We start from the raw sequence: 18,350 nt of genomic DNA on the forward strand, positions 1-18,350 counted from the left end.
TCAGCCCCTGCCCAGCCCCTTGTGCTCCAGCCCCTTCCCCAGCTCTGTGCCCGGCTCTGGCCACGCTGCAGCCCCTCAGTGTCCCTGTGGCAGTGAGTGAGGGGCCCAGCACTGACACAGCCCTGGAGCTGCAGCCTCCCCAGGGCCCAGCACAGGGGACAATCCCTGCCCTGCTCCTGCTGCCACCCCACTGCTGATCCCAGCCAGGATGCCCTTTGCTTCTTGCCCCCCTGGGCACGCTGCTGGCTCCTGTTCAGGTGGCTGTGATCTCCATATCCAAAATGTCATCCTGTGTCTCATCAAAGGGAATTATCTCTAGTTCAATATAACAACAAGATCCTCCCTTGATCTGGCCACAAAGCATCACCCACTGGTGTGGAGGAAATACCTGGAGTGGACCAGAACATCCACCAGCATCTTCTCCCTGAGTGAGGCTAGTGGAAATGCTGCACAAGGAGGGTAAACCTGGGAAGAACAACACAAAAAGGAGCTGTTCTGCCCTTCCATGTGTCCCCTGCCAGCCATTAGGATTTGATGTCTGTAGATGAAGCAATCTCCACACCAGGAAGGAATAGCTGGTGTTAACCATCCTGTAGCAGGATGAAAAGCCATCATCTAAAAGAAAGGCAAGAGGATGCTGTTTGAAAATCCAGACCCCAGGCTGGAATGAGTTAATCCCAATCTGTCTCTGAGATCCTCCCCAAGTGCTTCAGGAGGATTCCAGCCCCCTTTCAAAAGGGGATTTTGCAATATATTGACTTACATTGCAAAATGAAAAGTAATTTGGGGCTGAGAAATGGTTCATGTTCTGCTGAGAAAGTGTTCAACTGGGGTTCTTTGGCAATTTGGAAAGCTTTCCTTTCCTTCCTCTAAAAAAACCACTCCCATGATGAAACAAATCTTTGAAACTGATGGGTTTTGTTTATAAACACACCAGGTTTCAACAAATCTCCATTTTTTTCCCCCCCAAGCAAAACCAATTTGTCTAGAAATTCCCAACTGGTTCTGCCTGGCACTGGGCTCGTTCCCCTGGCACGTGGGGCAACATCAGCCCCCAAGTGTGCACAGCCCTCCTGAGCCCCTTCATGCCATGGCCAGGGACTTGCAGCAGAGCTTGGCCAGCAGCTTTTGGGGTTCAGAGGTGTTTTTACAGTCAGAAGGGACCAAGCAGTGGTTGTGGATGGGGAGCATTATTCCACCTTCCCTCAGAAGTCCTCAGAGAGAGGCAACAGCATCCCTCCTGCAAAGAGCATGCCCAGCCCCGTGGCTGATCCATCCCCCAGAGCTGCTCTTCTATTTTTGAGTTTATTTAAGGGAAAAAAATCCTATCTAGTTTGCACCCAAAAGGTGTTTAGCAGCATTTAATCCACCCAGCTGCTGGGACTCTCTCATCTGCAGCCGTGAAGGCTGATCAAAGCTCAGCAGAGAGCTGCAGTGCTGGAGCCACAGATCAATGAGGCCACAATTACACATTGATTTCTATTTTTTCCCCCCCTACTTTCATGCCACTGGCTTTCCCCTTCCTCCCATCCCTCACCACGCTCCATCTCTGCAAGACAAATGAGCATGATGGGTCAGGAATCTCCCCCTGCTTGATAATCTCTGCTTTGGGGCAGGATAAGCAAATCCCCCAGCTGCACCAAGCCCTGGCCCTGCTCCCACACCAGTCACACCAGTCACATTTCCAAAGACCTGATAATGAATGGTGCAAAGCCAAGCTTCCAAGCTGGGGCACATAAGGTCAGAAGCAGGGGCACTGCTGATGCTGGGGATGGCACATAGAGCCTCAGTCCCTGTGCCTTGCAGGGAGGATGCTGCAGCTCCAGCTGATCGAAGCAGATTCATGGCATTCCCATATTAGCAGCCCTGCACTCTCCCCTCCCCATTTGTTACCCTAATGGAGATTATTATACTTATTATGGTCTCAGCTGCCAATGCTCATTGATTCCAACACCACAGCAGTTTTAATCAGGGATCTGAAACATGCCATTAGCGGTGCCAAAGGGTCATTGGCACCCAAACCGAGAGCCACGATGACAAGGACAAAAATAACCCCCTCTGCAGAAGGAGATGCTGGATAGCCAGGGAAGTTTGAGAGCAGGGGGATAGCCAAGCATCCCCAGAGCAGGGTGCAGGCACAGGGAAGCGAGTTGCAAAGCACAGAGCACCTGAGCATCTGATTTTCACACCTCACACGCACGCAGGCGGCTGCCTCCCAGACGCTTTTTGCCTCTCTCCCCCCAAACCTGGTGAGTCACTGAGAGGTTCTTATGCAATTGTGGGGGAAAAAAAAAAAAAGCTCTAATCTCAGAGATAATGCCACGGGAGAGACACATGCCAGCACTGAGAGCTGTGGCGTTCGATTAGAAATTACCCACATACATATTTATAGAGGCCGTCTGGGATTCAAGCTGCACAGAGCTCAGTGGCCTTTCCACTGGCTCCCCCATCCCATAAAGCAGCAGCCCCTCTCCTCACAGCACACACACACCGAGCCCCTTTCATGGAAATCACCTGCTCTCTGTTTCAAGCAGCAAACGTGAAGCACACAGGCTTCAAACACGAGTGGAGCTGCGGAAGGCGCTGCAGCAGCAGCCGGGCGCTGGCCCTTCCCGCGCTCCCACTGCTGGTGTCGGCGGGCAGTACAGCATGCAGGGGGCAAGCTGCAGCCAGGCAGCCCTCAGCAGTTCAGCCAGGCAGCCCCCAGCCCTCAGCAGTTCAGCCAGACAGCCCCCAGCCCGCAGCAGTTCATAAGAGCCACCATGGGTTTGTTGTGCACAGGAGGTTTGGGGAGTGCAGCCACGTGAGCAGCCGCCAGGTCTGGGCTTGGCTGGAGTGGGCAAACACAACCCTTGGCATCCCAGGGATCCTCCAAGCCTCATTAGCCTCCTGGCAAAGGCAGCTAATGAGCAGCTCCCTCTGCTTCTCCTCGACATGCTTGAGCTAATGGATGCCCTGCTGCAGCCCTGTCTGTCCATCCCAGGTGTCCCTCTGTCCCCTCAGCAGACACAAGGCAGTCTGGGTCCAGGCAGGAGGTTTGCAGGGAAATGGAACAACTTGCAGGTGAGTAAAGAGCATTCATAGAATCATACAATGGTGGGGGTTGGAAGAGGTCTATAAAGATCATCCAGTCCAAGCTCCCTGCTTCAAGCAGGTCCCACCTACATCAGGTCACACAGGAACATGTCCAGGTGGGGTTGGGAACCTCCTGAGAAGGAGCCTCCACACCCTCCCTGGGCAGCCTGGGCCAGGGCTCCCTCACCTCAGCACCAAAGGAGCTTCTCCTTAAGTGGAACTTGTTGTGTTCCAGCTTTTGTCCACTCCCCCTGGTCCTACCACTGGATGCTGAGCCAAGTCACCCCCACCCCTGCTCCACAGCCCCCACTGCATCCCACATCCCCACACTGAGACAAAGGTCAGTGTGGGCAGTTTCATGGGTGGGGAGGAAACTGAACCCACAGGGGTGTGTGAGGGACTGCTGTTCTCTCCCTTGGCTCACAGAGTCCTTGGGAAATGCCCTTTGTACTCTGTGCCCCAGTTTCCCTCACCTGTGGAAACCTCATCCCCTCTGACACACTCAGACTAGAGGGACCAGGACCAGCAGTCACAGGTTTGGGTGTGTAACCAGCACATTTCAGAGCCCTTTTTAGGATCCAATTCCCCTTCCACTATTGAGGGAGTAAATCAGAATAATCTGTTGGCAGAGCTGGAGGAAACTTCCACAAGGGAAAAGTTCCCCTGCCCCAGGCTGCTCCTGGTGAGCCCCAGCACTGCTCCACATCACTGTGGGCAGAGCAATGGCTTTTCCAGCTGCTTCTAGCTTCTGAACTCACTGTGCCAGCCTTTGGAGGTGGCAAGTCCAGAGTCTTCACAGGAGGGACTGTCTGGTATCTCCCAGGCAGCCACTTGAGATGCAGAGCCCATCCCTGCTCTTGTCAGGGTCATTTTTTCCTCTCCACTTGGCTGGCCCCTACAGACACTTGTCATCCACTCCAGCTTGGCTGCCCTGAGTCCCTTCACCTGGAGCCTGTGGCCCATCCTGGTGGGACCAGGGTGGGGACAGAGCTGCAACCCTGCACTGGGAGGAATCATCCCTGGTGCCCCCCATCACCTGGTGACACTGGGAGGACAGAGGTGGCACCGGGCAGCCCTGGTCCTGCTGAGGAAGGGACAAGCAGGGAGGCAGCTGGAGAGCAAGGAAGGGTGGAGGAGAGCATGGAGGAAACGTGGTGTGCATGGATTCCTGATGTGCCCTGGAGCCTGCCAAGCTCCTCAGGGAAACATTAGGAGACCATGCTTAGAAAAGCTGTCCATGGCCCCCTGCAGTAAAGCCCTTGATTACCTCAGCACCACAGAGCTGAGCCCAGGGAGAGTGGGCACAAGGCTGGATGTCCCCAGCAGCCAGAGCTCCTTCAGCCTCCAGCCACATGTCACCCAGCTCAGGGGAGGGACAGGAGGCAAAAATCAACCTCCTGGCTGCATGCAGGGGCTCTCCCCTTGAGTGCCTGGTGACCAAGGGCGTGCTGCCCTCTCTGCAAGGATGCAGAAAGCCTGGGAAGCAGCAACCCAAATGCCACCTCTACCCTGCTCTGCTTGCCTGGCTGCAAATGGGGTTGCAGAAAGCACCATCTGATGGCCTCACACCCAGCAGCCATGGAAAAAGGCAGTGAAAGGGCAGCTCTTGGGCTGGGGTGGGATGCAGCAAGCCCCAAAGCCTTGCAGGCAAGCGCTTCCCACGGGCAGGGCTGGCCCCACTCTTCAGAGAGCCCAGCAGTGCTGCACAATGCCTTTGGCTCTTAAGCAGAGAGGCAAGGGAAAGCAAAACCTCTCCAATGCAGCTGAAAGCACCAGGGAAGTGACAGGTAGGTAGAAATAATTACTCCAGTTGGAATTTGGGCTAATTCCGTTGTGCGCTGCCGCAATTTGCCCGGCGGGGAAGCCTTTCACAGCCCCCTGATACAACAGATTTACCATCAGCTGAACACCAGGTCCTTTCCCTGTAATCTTCCAACTCAAACATCTATTTCTCTGATCATAAATTAGCAATACTTGCACTCAGCTCTCTCAAAGCTGTTTCTCTCTCTCTTCCCCCTCTCCAGGTTTTCCACATCCTACAGAAACGGAAGATCCAGGCTCAGGGTGGTTATTTTAAAAGACTGTGATCAATCAGGCTCAGAGCTCAGCCCTCCCCCTCCTCAGAGCCCATGGCACACCAGCACACAGGCTGCTGCTCCACCAAGCTCTTCCATAGAGCTCCATCACTCCTCAGAGCCCTATGGAACACCAGCACAAGGCTGCTGCTCCACCAAGCTCTTCCATAGGGCTCCATCAGCCCTCCTCAGAGCCCATGGCACACCAGCACACAGGCTGCTGCTCCACCAAGCTCTTCCATAGGGCTCCATCACCCCTCCTCAAAGCCCATGGCACACCAGCACACAGGCTGCTGCTCCACCAAGCTCTTCCATAGGGCTCCATCACCCCTCCTCAGAGCTCATGGCACACCAGCACAAGGCTGCTGCTCCACCAAGCTCTTCCATAGGGCTCCATCAGCCCTCAGAGCCCATGGCACACCAGCACACAGGCTGCTGCTCCACCAAGCTCTTCCATAGGGCCACATCACCCCTAAACCAATGGCTGGCCACCCAGTTCATGCCTGAAAGAGTTTGGTTTCAGGTCACTTGAAAGCTAATAATCAACCCATAGAATTAGTGACTTGTTACAGTTGGAAAAGGACTTGAAGACGACTGAGTCCAACCACTCACCTCTCACTCCCAAACCCATCTATATCTAAAAGCCATGAGCTGGAGGATAAATCCCTAGTGGAGGGGACTCATGTGCCCAGCAAGACACTGGTCTTTGACTCAGCAACACTGGCAAAGCCTGGCTGGCAGCATGGAAGAGACATACTAGTGGCATTTTCCTATGTTTGACGATTTGTTCCTGGGCAGAGGGTTTGGCACATGCAGCTGGCAGATGGGAGACAGGGGAGGAAGACAGAGTCACCTTGGAGAAACTCTTCCCTCTGCAGCAACAGCCCAGGACTGCTCATGTGGAGAGGGATGCAGGTGCTTGAATACTGGCAGCAGCATAGAGGCACAAATGGCCCCATTTTTGAGGGACACCAAGCAGGTTTCACCCCTCACCCTGCCAACAAGGAGGTGACATTGTCACTCCTGGCTGCAACAAGGAGTTCAGCTCACACAGTGTGGGCTTGAGCATCCTCCAAACCAACAACTCCCCGGGAAAGGTGCTTCTACCACAGTTCCCCCTCCCTGGCTCTATCACCCCAGCCTCCTTCCAAATCAACAACCTGCTGAACAGGAGCCAGCAGCGTGCCCAGGGGGGCAAAAAGCAAAGGGCATCCTGGCTGGGATCAGCAGTGGGGTGGCAGCAGGAGCAGGGCAGGGATTGTCCCCTGTGCTGGGCCCTGGGGAGGCTGCAGCTCCAGGGCTGTGTCAGTGCTGGGCCCCTCACTCACTGCCACAGGGACACTGAGGGGCTGCAGCGTGGCCAGAGCCGGGCACAGAGCTGGGGAAGGGGCTGGAGCACGAGGGGCTGGGGAGGGGCTGAGGGAATGGGGGTGCTGAGCCTGGAGAAGAGGAGGCTGAGGGCAGCCAGCAGCACTCTCTGACACTCCCTGACAGGAGGCTGCAGGGAGCTGGGGGTCGGGCTCTGCTCCCCAGCCATGAATGACAGGACAAGAGGCAATGGGCTGCAGTTGGCCCAGGGGAGGCTGAGGCTGGAGCTGAGGCAGAACTGTTTCCCTGAGAGGGGTGTGAGCCCCTGTGCCAGGCTGCCCAGGGAGCTGGGGGAGTGCCCAGCCCTGGAGGGATCCCAAAGGCGTGGAGCTGAGGTGCTGAGGCTGTGGGTCAGTGCTGGGCTGGGCAGGGTGAGGGCAGAGCTGGGACTTGAGACCTTAAAGGTGTTTTCAACCATAATGATTCTCTGATACAACCCCCAGGCCCCTCTGAGCTCTTCCCTCTGCAGGAATTGGGTTAAGGGGGGCTCCCCCCTCCCAGAGGACACGTGCCTCCCCTCTCAGAGCCTTTCCCAGGCGTCAGGGCTCCTGTTGACAAGACCTAACGCAATGCTGCTAAGAATAGCTGTGTCTTGGTCGCCTCTCCCATCCTGCAGCTCATGGTGAGGAGCCCCAGAGCCTCCTGCTCTGGAGCAGGTTAGAGGAGGAGAGCTGGGAAAGCCCCAGGGTGCTGCAGACACCCCAGCCCTTAGAAGGCCCACAGGGGAGGGACTGACTTTCTACAGAGTGTTTTTGTGCTAAGCATTCCCAGTTTGGGGGCAGGGGGATGTAAAGAGAGACAGAATGTGTTTTCTTCCCTCTCTTCCCTTTGCTGCACTGTCCATTTGTTTCCCTACTACTTTTTCCAGTGGTGAAGTGGAAAAATGAAGAGAGGAAAAGCCCAAGAAGTTTTCTTTCCTCCCTCTCCCCATCTCCATTGTTGAGTTTCCCTGCAGTGGCCTGGGCAGCTGTCTGCACCCTGCTGATCATTCATGAGCAGGGCTTTCATCTCCAGAGCCCTTGCAGCTCCCACCTAATGAATCCCAGCACTGGGATCCTTCTGCAAAAATACCAGGGACAAGGCTGAAAACTGAGCAGCAGCAGCAGCACAGGCCTCTGTGAGTGACCACTGTTAATTACTCATTAGTGTTAGGGATGTAGAACCTCTCTGAGCAAGGAACCCATTGGGATTCCTCCAAATGAGGTGCTGCATGAATACAGGCAGGAAAGGGAGTTTCTGGTCAGTCTAGGGAGACTAATCCCAGGCCAGCTACCTGGGTTAGGTACAGGGGGACACACATGGAGCTCAGGAAGAGTCCTGCCCTGATGCCAGGCAGCAGGAGCTCACCCAGAGCTTCAGAGGGGCTGCAGGAGGGCTCCAGCCAGGAGCTGCACAAACCATCGCATGCGAAGCACAAATCGGTGCCTTGAGCCAACGGCCAGTTAGGTGCTATAAATAAAGCTGTTATCATCCCTGCCTCACTCACTGAGCCACAGTGCTTCCTCCCCAGCAGCGTTTCAGGGTGATTTCTAGCCCAGAGGAGGCCAGGAGCTTGTCAGCATCCACCATTCAAAGGCATTTTTCCATCCTGCCATTGATTTTGCATTTGCCCAACAAGTCCACTGGTTGCCTGCCCTGGGCAAGGGTGGGGGACAAAGCTGGTAGATACAGAGACCTTGTGTTATCTCTGTGGCCTCTTCCCAGCTTGTCTGGCTCTCAGGAGGGCTGAGAACCTCCATCCTCCTCCTCTTGCTGCTCCAGTTCTTGTTTTGTGTCCCTGACTTCATGTACCATTGCTCCTGACCTGCCCCCCCCAAAACCTGCAGCAAGCTGCCTGTACTACCCTGGCTCAGAAGCTACAAAAGGACAGAAAAAGGTGGCTCTGTGCCCAGGAGGAGCCCAAGGGACATGGCCTAGCATTGCACAGGTTGCTCCTGAGAGAGGAGGGCAGGAAGAGGGATGGACATGGTGATGGGAGAGGAGCTCGTTTCCCACTGAGGGATGAGGACTTGCAGGTTGAAGCTCAGGCAGAAGAGGATGGAGGCAGCTCGTGGACAGATGTAGCAGCACACAGAGTCCTTGCAAGGATGTCACATGTTGTCCCAGCTCCTCCTGAATCTACCCAAGGGAAGGAACGTGCTCATGTCACGCTTCCCAGGACACAGAGAAGCAGAGGATGGAGAAGGCTGCTGCTCTGCAGGGCTTGGAGACTTTCCCATGACTGTTTTGGTGCTGGTTAATGATAACACAGCCAGGGCTGAGAGGGTGGAGAGGGAGGGCAGGGTGGAGGGCAAGGGAGGCCCATATGGAGACACTTGTCAGAGAGCAGCAAGATGCTGAGCTGGCGTGAGCTCAGGAGCTCACTGACACAGTGGCTATTAGAGCCAAGCAATCAATATGTGAAAATCCAGCCCAGGCAAGGAAGGTGACCTTGAGCAGCAGAGAGACAGAGGGAGGAGAGTTGCATGAATTACACACAGAGCTGCTCTCTGGGTGAGGGAGGAGGGATGGAGGGGAATGGGAGGGATGGGCAAGATGTGAATCCTCTGCCCTGCTGCTGCAGAGCCTGCTGTGTGCCCAGGGAGGCAGCAGCCAAGAGTCTATCCAGAGAGGGCAAGGAGAAAGAGTGCTCTGAGTTGGGCTGTTCATAGAATCATAGAAACAGTTCAGTTGGAAAAGCCCTTGAAGCTGCTGAAGTCACAGCCCTGCCCAGCCCACCACTGAGCTCCAGTCACTACCAAACAGGACTGTCCCTCCGGCAGGAGGCTCAGGAGAGCCCCTCTAACGCTCACTGTCATCTCCATCCCCAGGGAAGGCTCTGTGCCTCCAGGCTGCTCCTGGGCAGGATACATCCCACCATGCTGGGGTGCCTGGGGAGAGCTTAGAGCCAACCCACCCCCACAGAGGTCAGGTCAGAGTGGGAAAGGGCCACGGGGGCAGAAGGAGGCTGCTGTTCCCTGCACCACGCTCCAAAGACAGGCACTGGCTTATTTCCCTCACTGTGACAGCAACAAGGGCATCACAACACAGTTACTAATTGCACCAACAGTGGGGCTGAGCCCTCAGCAGCCCCCTCCCAAACACAGCCCCAGCCCCTTCAGGGCTTTGGGGAGGAGCTGCTGCCCCAGCCCACTCAATCCCTCCTCCCCAGGGGTCTGAGAGCACCCCAGAGTCACACAACACAGCATTGCTGCATCTCAACTCTCCCCCAGCACAGCCCCTTTGCCCCAAGCCACCCCATTGCTCCTAGAAAAGTTTGGTGTCACAGCCCCATCTCCTCCAGAGACAATCCTCCACCTCCTCCAGAGACAATCCTCCACCTAGCTCCTTCTCCCCCAGGAAACAAACCCTTCTCCCCTCCTGCAGCTCCTTTCAACCCCTCCTCTGCCAACACGGCAGCACCTGGGCTATTCCCCAGCTGTGTGGGCAAGGCCAGGAGGTGACAAACCACCCCAGGAGAGAGGTAAACAGCAGAGGGTGAGTTTGCAGCCCGGAGTTAAGGCCAGGCAAGCACTCTGCCTTGCCATCTAGTGGGATGAAGGCGAAGGACTGGGGCTGGCTCTTGGCCGACTCCATCCCGCCAGAGCAGATGAGATCAGCGGTGGGAGGGAAAAGAGGATGGATGGGGAAGGAGGAGGGAAAGAGGGATAGAGAGGGGACAGGTAGATGTAGCTGTTTTGAGGATGACATCATTTTAAATCCAGCCTGAAAGGAAAGGCTGGAATGGCTCTGAATTCCCATGGACCAAGGGCTGCTGGATCAACATCATCCGTGTTTTGCATGGAAAGGGAAGGGATGGGGAAGAGAGGTGATGCACACACTCATGCTGGAGCCTGTGCTGTGGCCATGAGGACCTGGCTGTGCTCTCAGTGTGCCCATAGATGAGAAGATGGATCTTCTTGTGAGGTTTTTCTGCAGCTGCCTCCCCAGGCCTGGAGGGTGTGGGCTGAGCTCCGTGGTTTGGGTTCAGGATTCTGGATTCTCCAGGGATGTGTCATCCCCCTCTCACGGTTCTGAGTGTTTGCTACATGTGTGTAAAAATATAGAGGATGAATACATTCTATTTAAAATATCTCACCACTGGGCAGCTCTTTTATGGGTGTTGAAAGCTGGGATGATGGGAGATATTTTCCCTCACTCCCAGTGACTCTTTCCTGCTGGACACGTGGCTGTTGGGCTCACAGGCTCTGGTGCTGCTCCAGACTTTCTCTGCAGACCCAAACCCAGGTTTAGGTGTGCAACACTCCTCTAAAACCACACACAGCCACCTGAGGGACCTGGGGACAGCTGAGGGAACAGCTTGGTCATGCAGGTCAAACCTGATATGGCCAAAGCATCACCTCTTTGGAGCACACAGCTCCTGATTTCTGTCCAGGAAACCCTGAAAGCAGCCATGGAAAGGTCTTTGCAAGGCCACAGGATGGAATAGAGGAGGAAGGGAGACAGGGAAGCTCCTCTCTTTGCAAACCATCACTGTTAACAGAGCAGCTTTGTGGAGGCTTTGGGTGAGGGCTTTCTGCTGCTCCCACTGTTGACAACAAAACACTGGATGCATTTTGGAAGTCTTCAGTTTATTAGAGCTGCCCATCCCCTGCTCCCTTTGCCCCAGAACTGAGTTCAATCCTCCACCAAGGTTAAATGCATCTGCCTTAACCCCACGTTTTCCATGGGGCAGCAGGGTCCCAGGGGGTCTGGAGTGGGAACATAATGGGTTTGGGAATGCTCATCCTTGTTTCCCAGCATTGAGACCGTGGGGGTCAGGAGAAGGGGCTTCTTGGGCATCAGGAGAAGTGGCCCATGGGCTTCAGAAGTGGTCCATGGGCTTCAGGAGAAGTGGCCCATGGGCTTCAGGAGAAGTGGCCCGTGGGCAGGCGGGGGAGGCAGAAATAGGCGTTGGGGAAGAGGCTGAGGTTGATGGGGTTGCCGTCCAGGCGGATGTCCTCCAGCACCCTGCGGATCTGGCTGGGGTCCTGGCTGTCACAGAACGTGTCCTCATGCATGGTCTGGATGTTGTTGTTCTGGCCAAAGGGGGATAAAAGGGCAAAATCAGATTCAAAGGGATGGGGAGGAGGAGGAGGAGGTGGGAGTGGGTGCTGCAAGACTCAGGTGTCTCACCTGGAGGTGCAGGGAGCGCAGGCTCTCGGGCAGGGGCACTGGGATATGGTCCAGCTGGTTGTCAGACAGATGGAGGAACTGCAGCTGCTTCAGGTCCTGTGGGAAGAGGGGAAGAGATGAACCACCCTGCAAAGGCTAAAACCTATCTACCCTGCAGTCAGAGTTGGTGTTTTGCCATACACTGTCAAAAGAGACACACCAGCAAGTTCTGCACTGGACTGCTGTTGTCTGTGCAAACATTTGATGAAAGACAGCAGACCTTGTGGATAATGTATCTCCTGACTCTGTGAGCCCCAAGTCTGCCCTCGGTGTGAGGGACCTGGTTCACTGACTGTTGCCAGTGTTAATGGTTGGACTTGACGACCTTAAAGGTCTTTTCCAACCTAAGTGATTCTCTGATTCTTTACTGTGGGGGAGCCCTGGCCCAGGCTGCCCAGGGAGGGTGTGGAGGCTCCTTCTCAGGAGGTTTCCAACCCCACCTGGACACGTTCCTGTGCCCCCTGAGCCAGGGGAACCTGCTTTAGCAGGGGCTGGATGAGCTCTACAGGGCCTTTCCCACCCCCACCATTCGAGGAGTCCATGATTCTACAACGCTCCATGCTCCCAGCCCTGCTCCATCTCTCCACACCATCCCTGTTACCCCTTGGCACTGCAGGTTCAGGGTAAAAGCAGCCCCAGCACCCACCCTGAAGGCCTCGGGCCGGAGGCCGGCGCTGGGGATCCTGTTGAGCCGGGCGTCCAGGCGCACGAGGCTGCGCGGCAGCTCCGGGAGGGCTGTCAGCCTGTTCTCGGGCAGCAGCAGCTCCTGCAGGCTGGGGAGCAGCCTGAAGGCATCTGCATCTGCCCAGGAGATGAAGTTGCTGCTCAGGTCTATTCGCTTCAGCTTCTCTGGAGGGAGAGAAGGGAGAAGATGACAAGAGATCTACACAGATCTGCTTCATAGAGTCACAGAATCATTTGGGTTGGAAAAGCCCCTGAAGCTGCTGCAGTGCCAGCCCTGCCCTCACCCTGCCCAGCCCAGCACTGACCCACAGCCCTCAGCACCTCAGCTCCACGCCTTTGGGATCCCTCCAGGGCTGGGCACTGCCCCAGCTCCCTGGGCAGCCTGGCACAGGGGCTCACACCCCTCTCAGGGAAACAGTTCTGCCTCAGCTCCAGCCTCACCCTCCCCTGGGCCAACTGCAGCCCATTGCCTCTTGTCCTGTCATTCATTGCTGGGGAGCAGAGCCCGACCCCCAGCTCCCTGCAGCCTCCTGTCAGGGAGTGTCAGAGAGTGCTGCTGGCTGCCCTCAGCCTCCTCTTCTCCAGGCTCAACACCCCCATTCCCTCAGCCCCTCCCCAGCTCCTTGTGCTCCAGCCCCTTCCCCAGCTCTGTGCCTGGCTCTGGCCACACTCAGTTGCCCCCATGCCTGTTGCAGAGCTGAGCCTTTCCCTTGTCTGGACATACTGAGTCCCGTGAAGTCGTGGGCGCGGATGCTGCCGATGCGGTTGAAGCGAGCGTACAGGTACACGGTCTCAGGAGGCAGAGATGGGATGTGCTCCAGATCAGCATCATCACAGTACACAGAGGTGCCAATGCAGAGGCAGAGCAGGCAGCTGGGCAGGCCTGGGGATGCAGAGGCAGCCCTTGGCATGACACAGCAATCTTGACCCCCCTCCAAAGCACCTCAGCATGCAGGGAGGTGGGGGGATGCACCCACCACGAAGCCTTTAGCACTCAGAGCTGTCTCAGCCCCACCTTCATCACCAACACAGCCTTGGGCATATGGTGAAGAAAAGGGCCAGAAACCCCCAGACAAAAGAGCTGTTCATAAATGAAACAGCTCAGGGACAAATACCTCTGGTGGGAGAGGGGGTGTAAGGTTGCTGAGCACTGCAGCAGGGCTCACTTGGGCCCCCCCTTAGTTTTTCCACAGAAGGAAATGAAACAAAAGAAACCAGTTTTACATCAAGCAAAACATCTGTCTCAGCTGCATGAGGGTCCTGGCAAGGCAGGCAGAGGTGGCAGGAGGGGTAAAGCCACATCTCCCCCTCCCACGTGTCCCCTCTCCTCTCCCCCAGTGCTCGTGGGACTCTGCATCCATTAGTGAGGGAGTTCAAAGCAGCAAAGCAACAATTTCCCTTTGCCTCCTACTTAATTTGTCCCAGTCCAGAGTGACAGAAAATGAATAAAGATATTTATCCCTCACTACAGGATTTTAATTGTCACTAATCTAATTGCTGCTCTGTCCAACTGTCACAATGCCTCTGCTCATTAAAATGTTGCTGCTTTGCTGGAGCTCTTGTTTCCCAGAAATGTCTCTCTGCAGCCCTCCTGCCTGCTGAGTGATAAGATGTACCCCTGACACCCCAGGCAGAGCAAATAACTGCTGCTGTCTGCTGGTGGCAAAAGGATTTGCTCCCATTTCTTCAGAGCACCAGCCCTGAGATGTGGAGCTGCGTGGGTTCCCGTGGGTGCTGACTGATTGCACCTTCGTGCTGTGCTCAGGGGGGTCTTGCACTCACCCTGCACGGGGCTGGGTACTGGGTGGATGGGGCTGGTGGTGGCTGGAGGCTGCAGCTTCGGGGTTTCAGCTGTGGTGGCCAGGTCTGGGAGAGCCACGAGGTCCTTGGGGCGAGGAGCCAGGGTGCCAACCTCGATCTGCAAACACAGCCTGGGTGTGAGGGCTGGGGCAGCAGAGCAAGTCCTCCTGCTCCTCTCCAGCACAGGAGGCATTGGCCAAGGGATCAAGGGCACTGGATAGGTCTTGTTGAAAAGGAAGCTCCTGCTTGGAGAGCTCACCTAGCTCAGGGTTTCAGAACCCACCCTGTTTGGCCAGAGGGATGCAGGAATCCTCACCCCTGGCTTCCTGCAGTGATGCTCTGGCCAGGTGTGGGCAGGGGATATGGAAGCTGGTAGAGCTTGAGGTTGGGTAAAGCCTTTCTTGTCACCAGCAAGAGCAGTGGGAGATCCTCCAAGGCTCATAGGCTCATGCAGGAGGTTGGTTCTCCAACTGTGCACCATCTACCCCTTAAAGCAAGCCCATTTCCTTGGGACATACCCAGGGAAGTCCTGCCCTGTGCTGGGTGCTCTGATCCTTCTTCAAGAACACATTCACTACCAAACCACACCTATAAGGTAACCAGGCCCACCCCATCAGAGTGGTCAGAGTACAGTCATTATCAGGTACATATGAAGTGCCTGGGCCCATCCCATCCACCTGGCAATGGTCTCACCCCCTTAGGCAGAGCAACTTCTTATTCCAGGACATCCTTTACGAGGATCAGTGTCTGTCCTGAGCCCACATGTGTATATTTTGCAGTACCATCTTAATATTAGTTCTAACTACAAAGTCCCTGTGCATCTGGACTTAGGATATACCGTTTTTATCTCTCCCTCCTACAAGCTTTGATCCATTTCCCACCCTCCTGTGTCCCCTCACCTTTGGACCAAGGTCACTGTAGTCGTAGAGCTCCTCATAGTTGCTCAGGTCAAGGATCTCACCATAGTTGTCCAACGTCAGGTCATAGTTGTCCAGCTCCAGGTTTTCATAGAGTGCAAGGTCAGCTTTTGGCTTCTCTGCTTTCCTCCTCTCCTCCTTGACTGGGACACCCCACGCTGCCCCCAGATACAGGCTGATGAGTCCCAGCCAGGCCAGGGGCCACATCCTGCACCCCACCGGTGGTCTTGGGGGGTGCACAGGGCTCTGACTGGGCCAGCAGTGCAGGGCAGGAGCGGGCTGGGTGCCCTGGAAAGGTTGCAAAGTGCTGAAGGCACAGATGCAGCAGGATGGGCACGGGCAGCCCCGCTCTGCAGCCAGCACCAGGGAACGATCCCCAGCCAGCCCCAGCCCTGGGAATGCTGTGCTGGCCCTTCTCAGCCCATTTCATGCCCGGCTGAGCTCGCTTCCCGGCTCTCCCCGCCCCAAGAAGGGAGGGAGGGGTCGGGAGGGTCGGGCTCTTGCTCTGGATGCTCAAGGCGATGGGTGAAGCTGGTTAATCCTGACAGCCAAGCAGAACTGAGCCCGGGAGTCCTGGCACTCTGCTGCTCTCTTCTTGAGTCCCCCCTGGTCCTACACCCAGGTCTACACCCGCTCCTCAGCCTCCAGCATCCTGGGGCAACCCACAGGGTCCTTGGGGACACCTGCAGCTCTGCTGGTACAGCCAGTGCAAGAGTAGACAGGCAATATGGGGCCAACCAGGTCAGCAGCCTCCCATTGGGACCTTATATTGTCCCCTGAGGTGAGCCAGCCACAACAGTGGCTGCTCTCCAATAGCCCAGGCTGGTGTCTGGGGCTGTGGGGGATGAGATGGGATGGGGACTGTGCTCTGCTCCCTTCCCTGCTGTCCCCAACCTTTACCAGCCCAGCTCCTGCCAAACCAAGGAGCCATCTGCAGCTCTGACCATCCCCAGGGATGCAGGAATGGCAAAGCACCAGGCACAGCCCCTCTTGCTGGCCTTGGGGACCAGTGAAGGGCCCTGGGGGGACGTGCCACTGGCCAGGGTTTGGGGGCTTGCACAGGCCCACCCCAGCAGCCAGATGGCTGGTGATGCTCAGCTCATCCACCTCCCCCCTCCTCCCACAGGGCTCAGCACCGCTCGCCCCTCCACGCACCGTTGCTTTGGAAACATGGGGGTGGTTTGGGGAGGGGGAGCTGCTGTGGATGTGGGGGGAGCAGCTCCACTCTCCTCACTGGGTAGGATGGGAGAGATCCCCCATGTCCCCCTCTGTGTGAACCCACGTGCTCAGGGGCAGGGGGGCTGCCTGATATCCCCCGTGTAGGGCTCAACCTGGGGGGACTGTGGCCCTGCTTCCCCCCAGGGGGTGGGAAAGGCTGTATACTGTGGGGCTGGGACCCCCCAGGATGGGCAGGGTGTGCATGGCCAGCCCCATGTGCAGCTTTCTGCACACACAGACACCCCAAAATGTTCTCTCACAGGCAGATTGCAGCCCACACTCTCACTCACCCAGGACACCTCACCCACCTGCCAGTGCTTGCTGGGCAAGGACCCCCTGGTAGCCCCTCACCAAGTGGGCACAGGCCTTGCCCAGACACTCATAGCCCCCCTCTCCCCCAGCCCACACCATCCCCCCTGTCAGGGCAGCCCCAGCTCTGCTCAGCATGCAGCAGAGCAAAGGGCTGCCTCTAATCTTCGTTAAGTCCCTCATTAGGCGGCTCAGCAGCCACAGTGATGGAGGTGATGTGGCAGCTGAGGGGGTTGGAGCTGACCCGGGGGCTCTGCTCCTCTGAGGGGCTGCAAACACTTGTCTGGGATTGTCTGCTGTGTCCCTTCACCCTGTGGAACAGGGGCTTTGTTGCAGCATGGCTGGAGGGGTCTCAGCCTTCAGTTGGCACCTTCTGCTCCAGCTCAGGGGGAGACTGAGGGGCAGGTCCTGCCAGCATGAGGCAAGTTGCTGCAAAGCAAAAGCCTGGGCTGCTGAGGAGCCCTGGACTTTACTCCCCTAGAGAAGCAGCCAGTGTACACCCTTGTGCACAATTCTTCCCTTGTCCCTGAAGGCAGTGGGACCTCAGCAGCTCCAGCAAATGCATATGGCATTGCCTGAAGGGTGGGTGACACCTCTCAGTGGGCATTTGATTTCAGCACTAACTCATCCTGCTCCAAACTACCTCCCACCATGTCGAGGGAGGTTCTGCTCCCCCTCTTCTCTGCCATATCTGCTGAGGCCTCAGCTGGAGTCCTGGGGCCAGCTCTGGGCTCCCCAGCTGCAGAGGGACAGGGAACTGCTGGAGAGAGGCCAGTGCAGGGCCAGCAAGATGCTGAGGGGATGGAGCATCTTCCTTGTGAGGAAAGGCTGTGGGACCTGGGGCTGTTCAGTCTGGAGAAGGCTGAGGGGGGATCTCATCAACACTGACAAGTACCTAAAGGGTGGGTGTCAGGAGGATGGGGCCACACTTTTGTCTGTGGTGCCCAGTGCCAGGACAGGAGGTGATGGGCATCAGCTGGGACACAAAAACCACTGGAACAGGAGGAGCAAGTCCTTTGGTGCTGAGGTGAGGGAGCCCTGGCCCAGGCTGCCCAGGGAGGGTGTGGAGGCTCCTGCTCAGGAGGTTTCCAACCCCACCTGGACACGTTCCTGTGCCCCCTGAGCCAGGGGAAGCTGCTTTAGCAGGGGCTGGGGTTGGATGAGCTCTGCAGGGCCCTTCCCACCCCCACCACTCTGGGATTCTGTGATATCCATCCACTCCCCCAGCACAGGGGAGATCAGCACCCACCATGCTGAGGAGCCCTCTGATGCCCACCCCAGCAGTCCCCCTCAGCCCCCACTAATAAGGAATTTCCAGCCTTCCTTGTGACTCCACAACACACAGGGTGGGAGAGCAGCTTCCCACACCAACAGCCCAAGTCCCCTTCCTGAGATACCCCAGCACCTATTAACAGGGAGAAGAAACAAACCCTGCAGTGTTTGCAGCGCTGAGCTCCCCAGGGCTGCCTTCCCTGGGGAGGCAGCGAGTGAATGCACACCCAGCAGTGCATGATTCACCCCCCAGTTACAAAACACAGGGATTTTATTCTTCCATCACTAAAACATAAGGGGATCTGTCTGCCTGTGCCTGCTCCACACACACACACAGACACACACACGCTCCCGTGAGCAGCCCCACGCCGCAGCCCATGCGTTCACACCCGCACCCACGGCCGTCCTCCCTCTCTGCTCAGGATTCACGTGGGGAGAGCAGCAGCAAGAGGAGATTTGTTGAAGCTGAGGAGCTGGG

General features: G+C 56.6%; 1 protein-coding gene across 1 annotated transcript; it reads right to left on the reverse strand.

The window, feature by feature from the left end:
- Positions 1-11,365: 11,365 nt before the first annotated feature.
- OPTC (opticin) lies at positions 11,366-16,702 on the reverse strand. The gene is made up of 7 exons (XM_062013878.1): positions 16,596-16,702; positions 15,056-15,299; positions 14,139-14,274; positions 13,081-13,239; positions 12,319-12,521; positions 11,634-11,729; positions 11,366-11,536 (listed from the first exon to the last, which is right to left on the reverse strand). Exons 1-7 carry the CDS (start codon positions 16,700-16,702, stop codon positions 11,366-11,368), a joined length of 1,116 nt encoding a protein of 371 aa, XP_061869862.1.
- Positions 16,703-18,350: the final 1,648 nt, after the last annotated feature.

This window comes from Colius striatus, chromosome 22 (assembly GCF_028858725.1).
Source record: "Colius striatus isolate bColStr4 chromosome 22, bColStr4.1.hap1, whole genome shotgun sequence".
NCBI classification, from domain to species: Eukaryota; Metazoa; Chordata; class Aves; order Coliiformes; family Coliidae; genus Colius; species Colius striatus.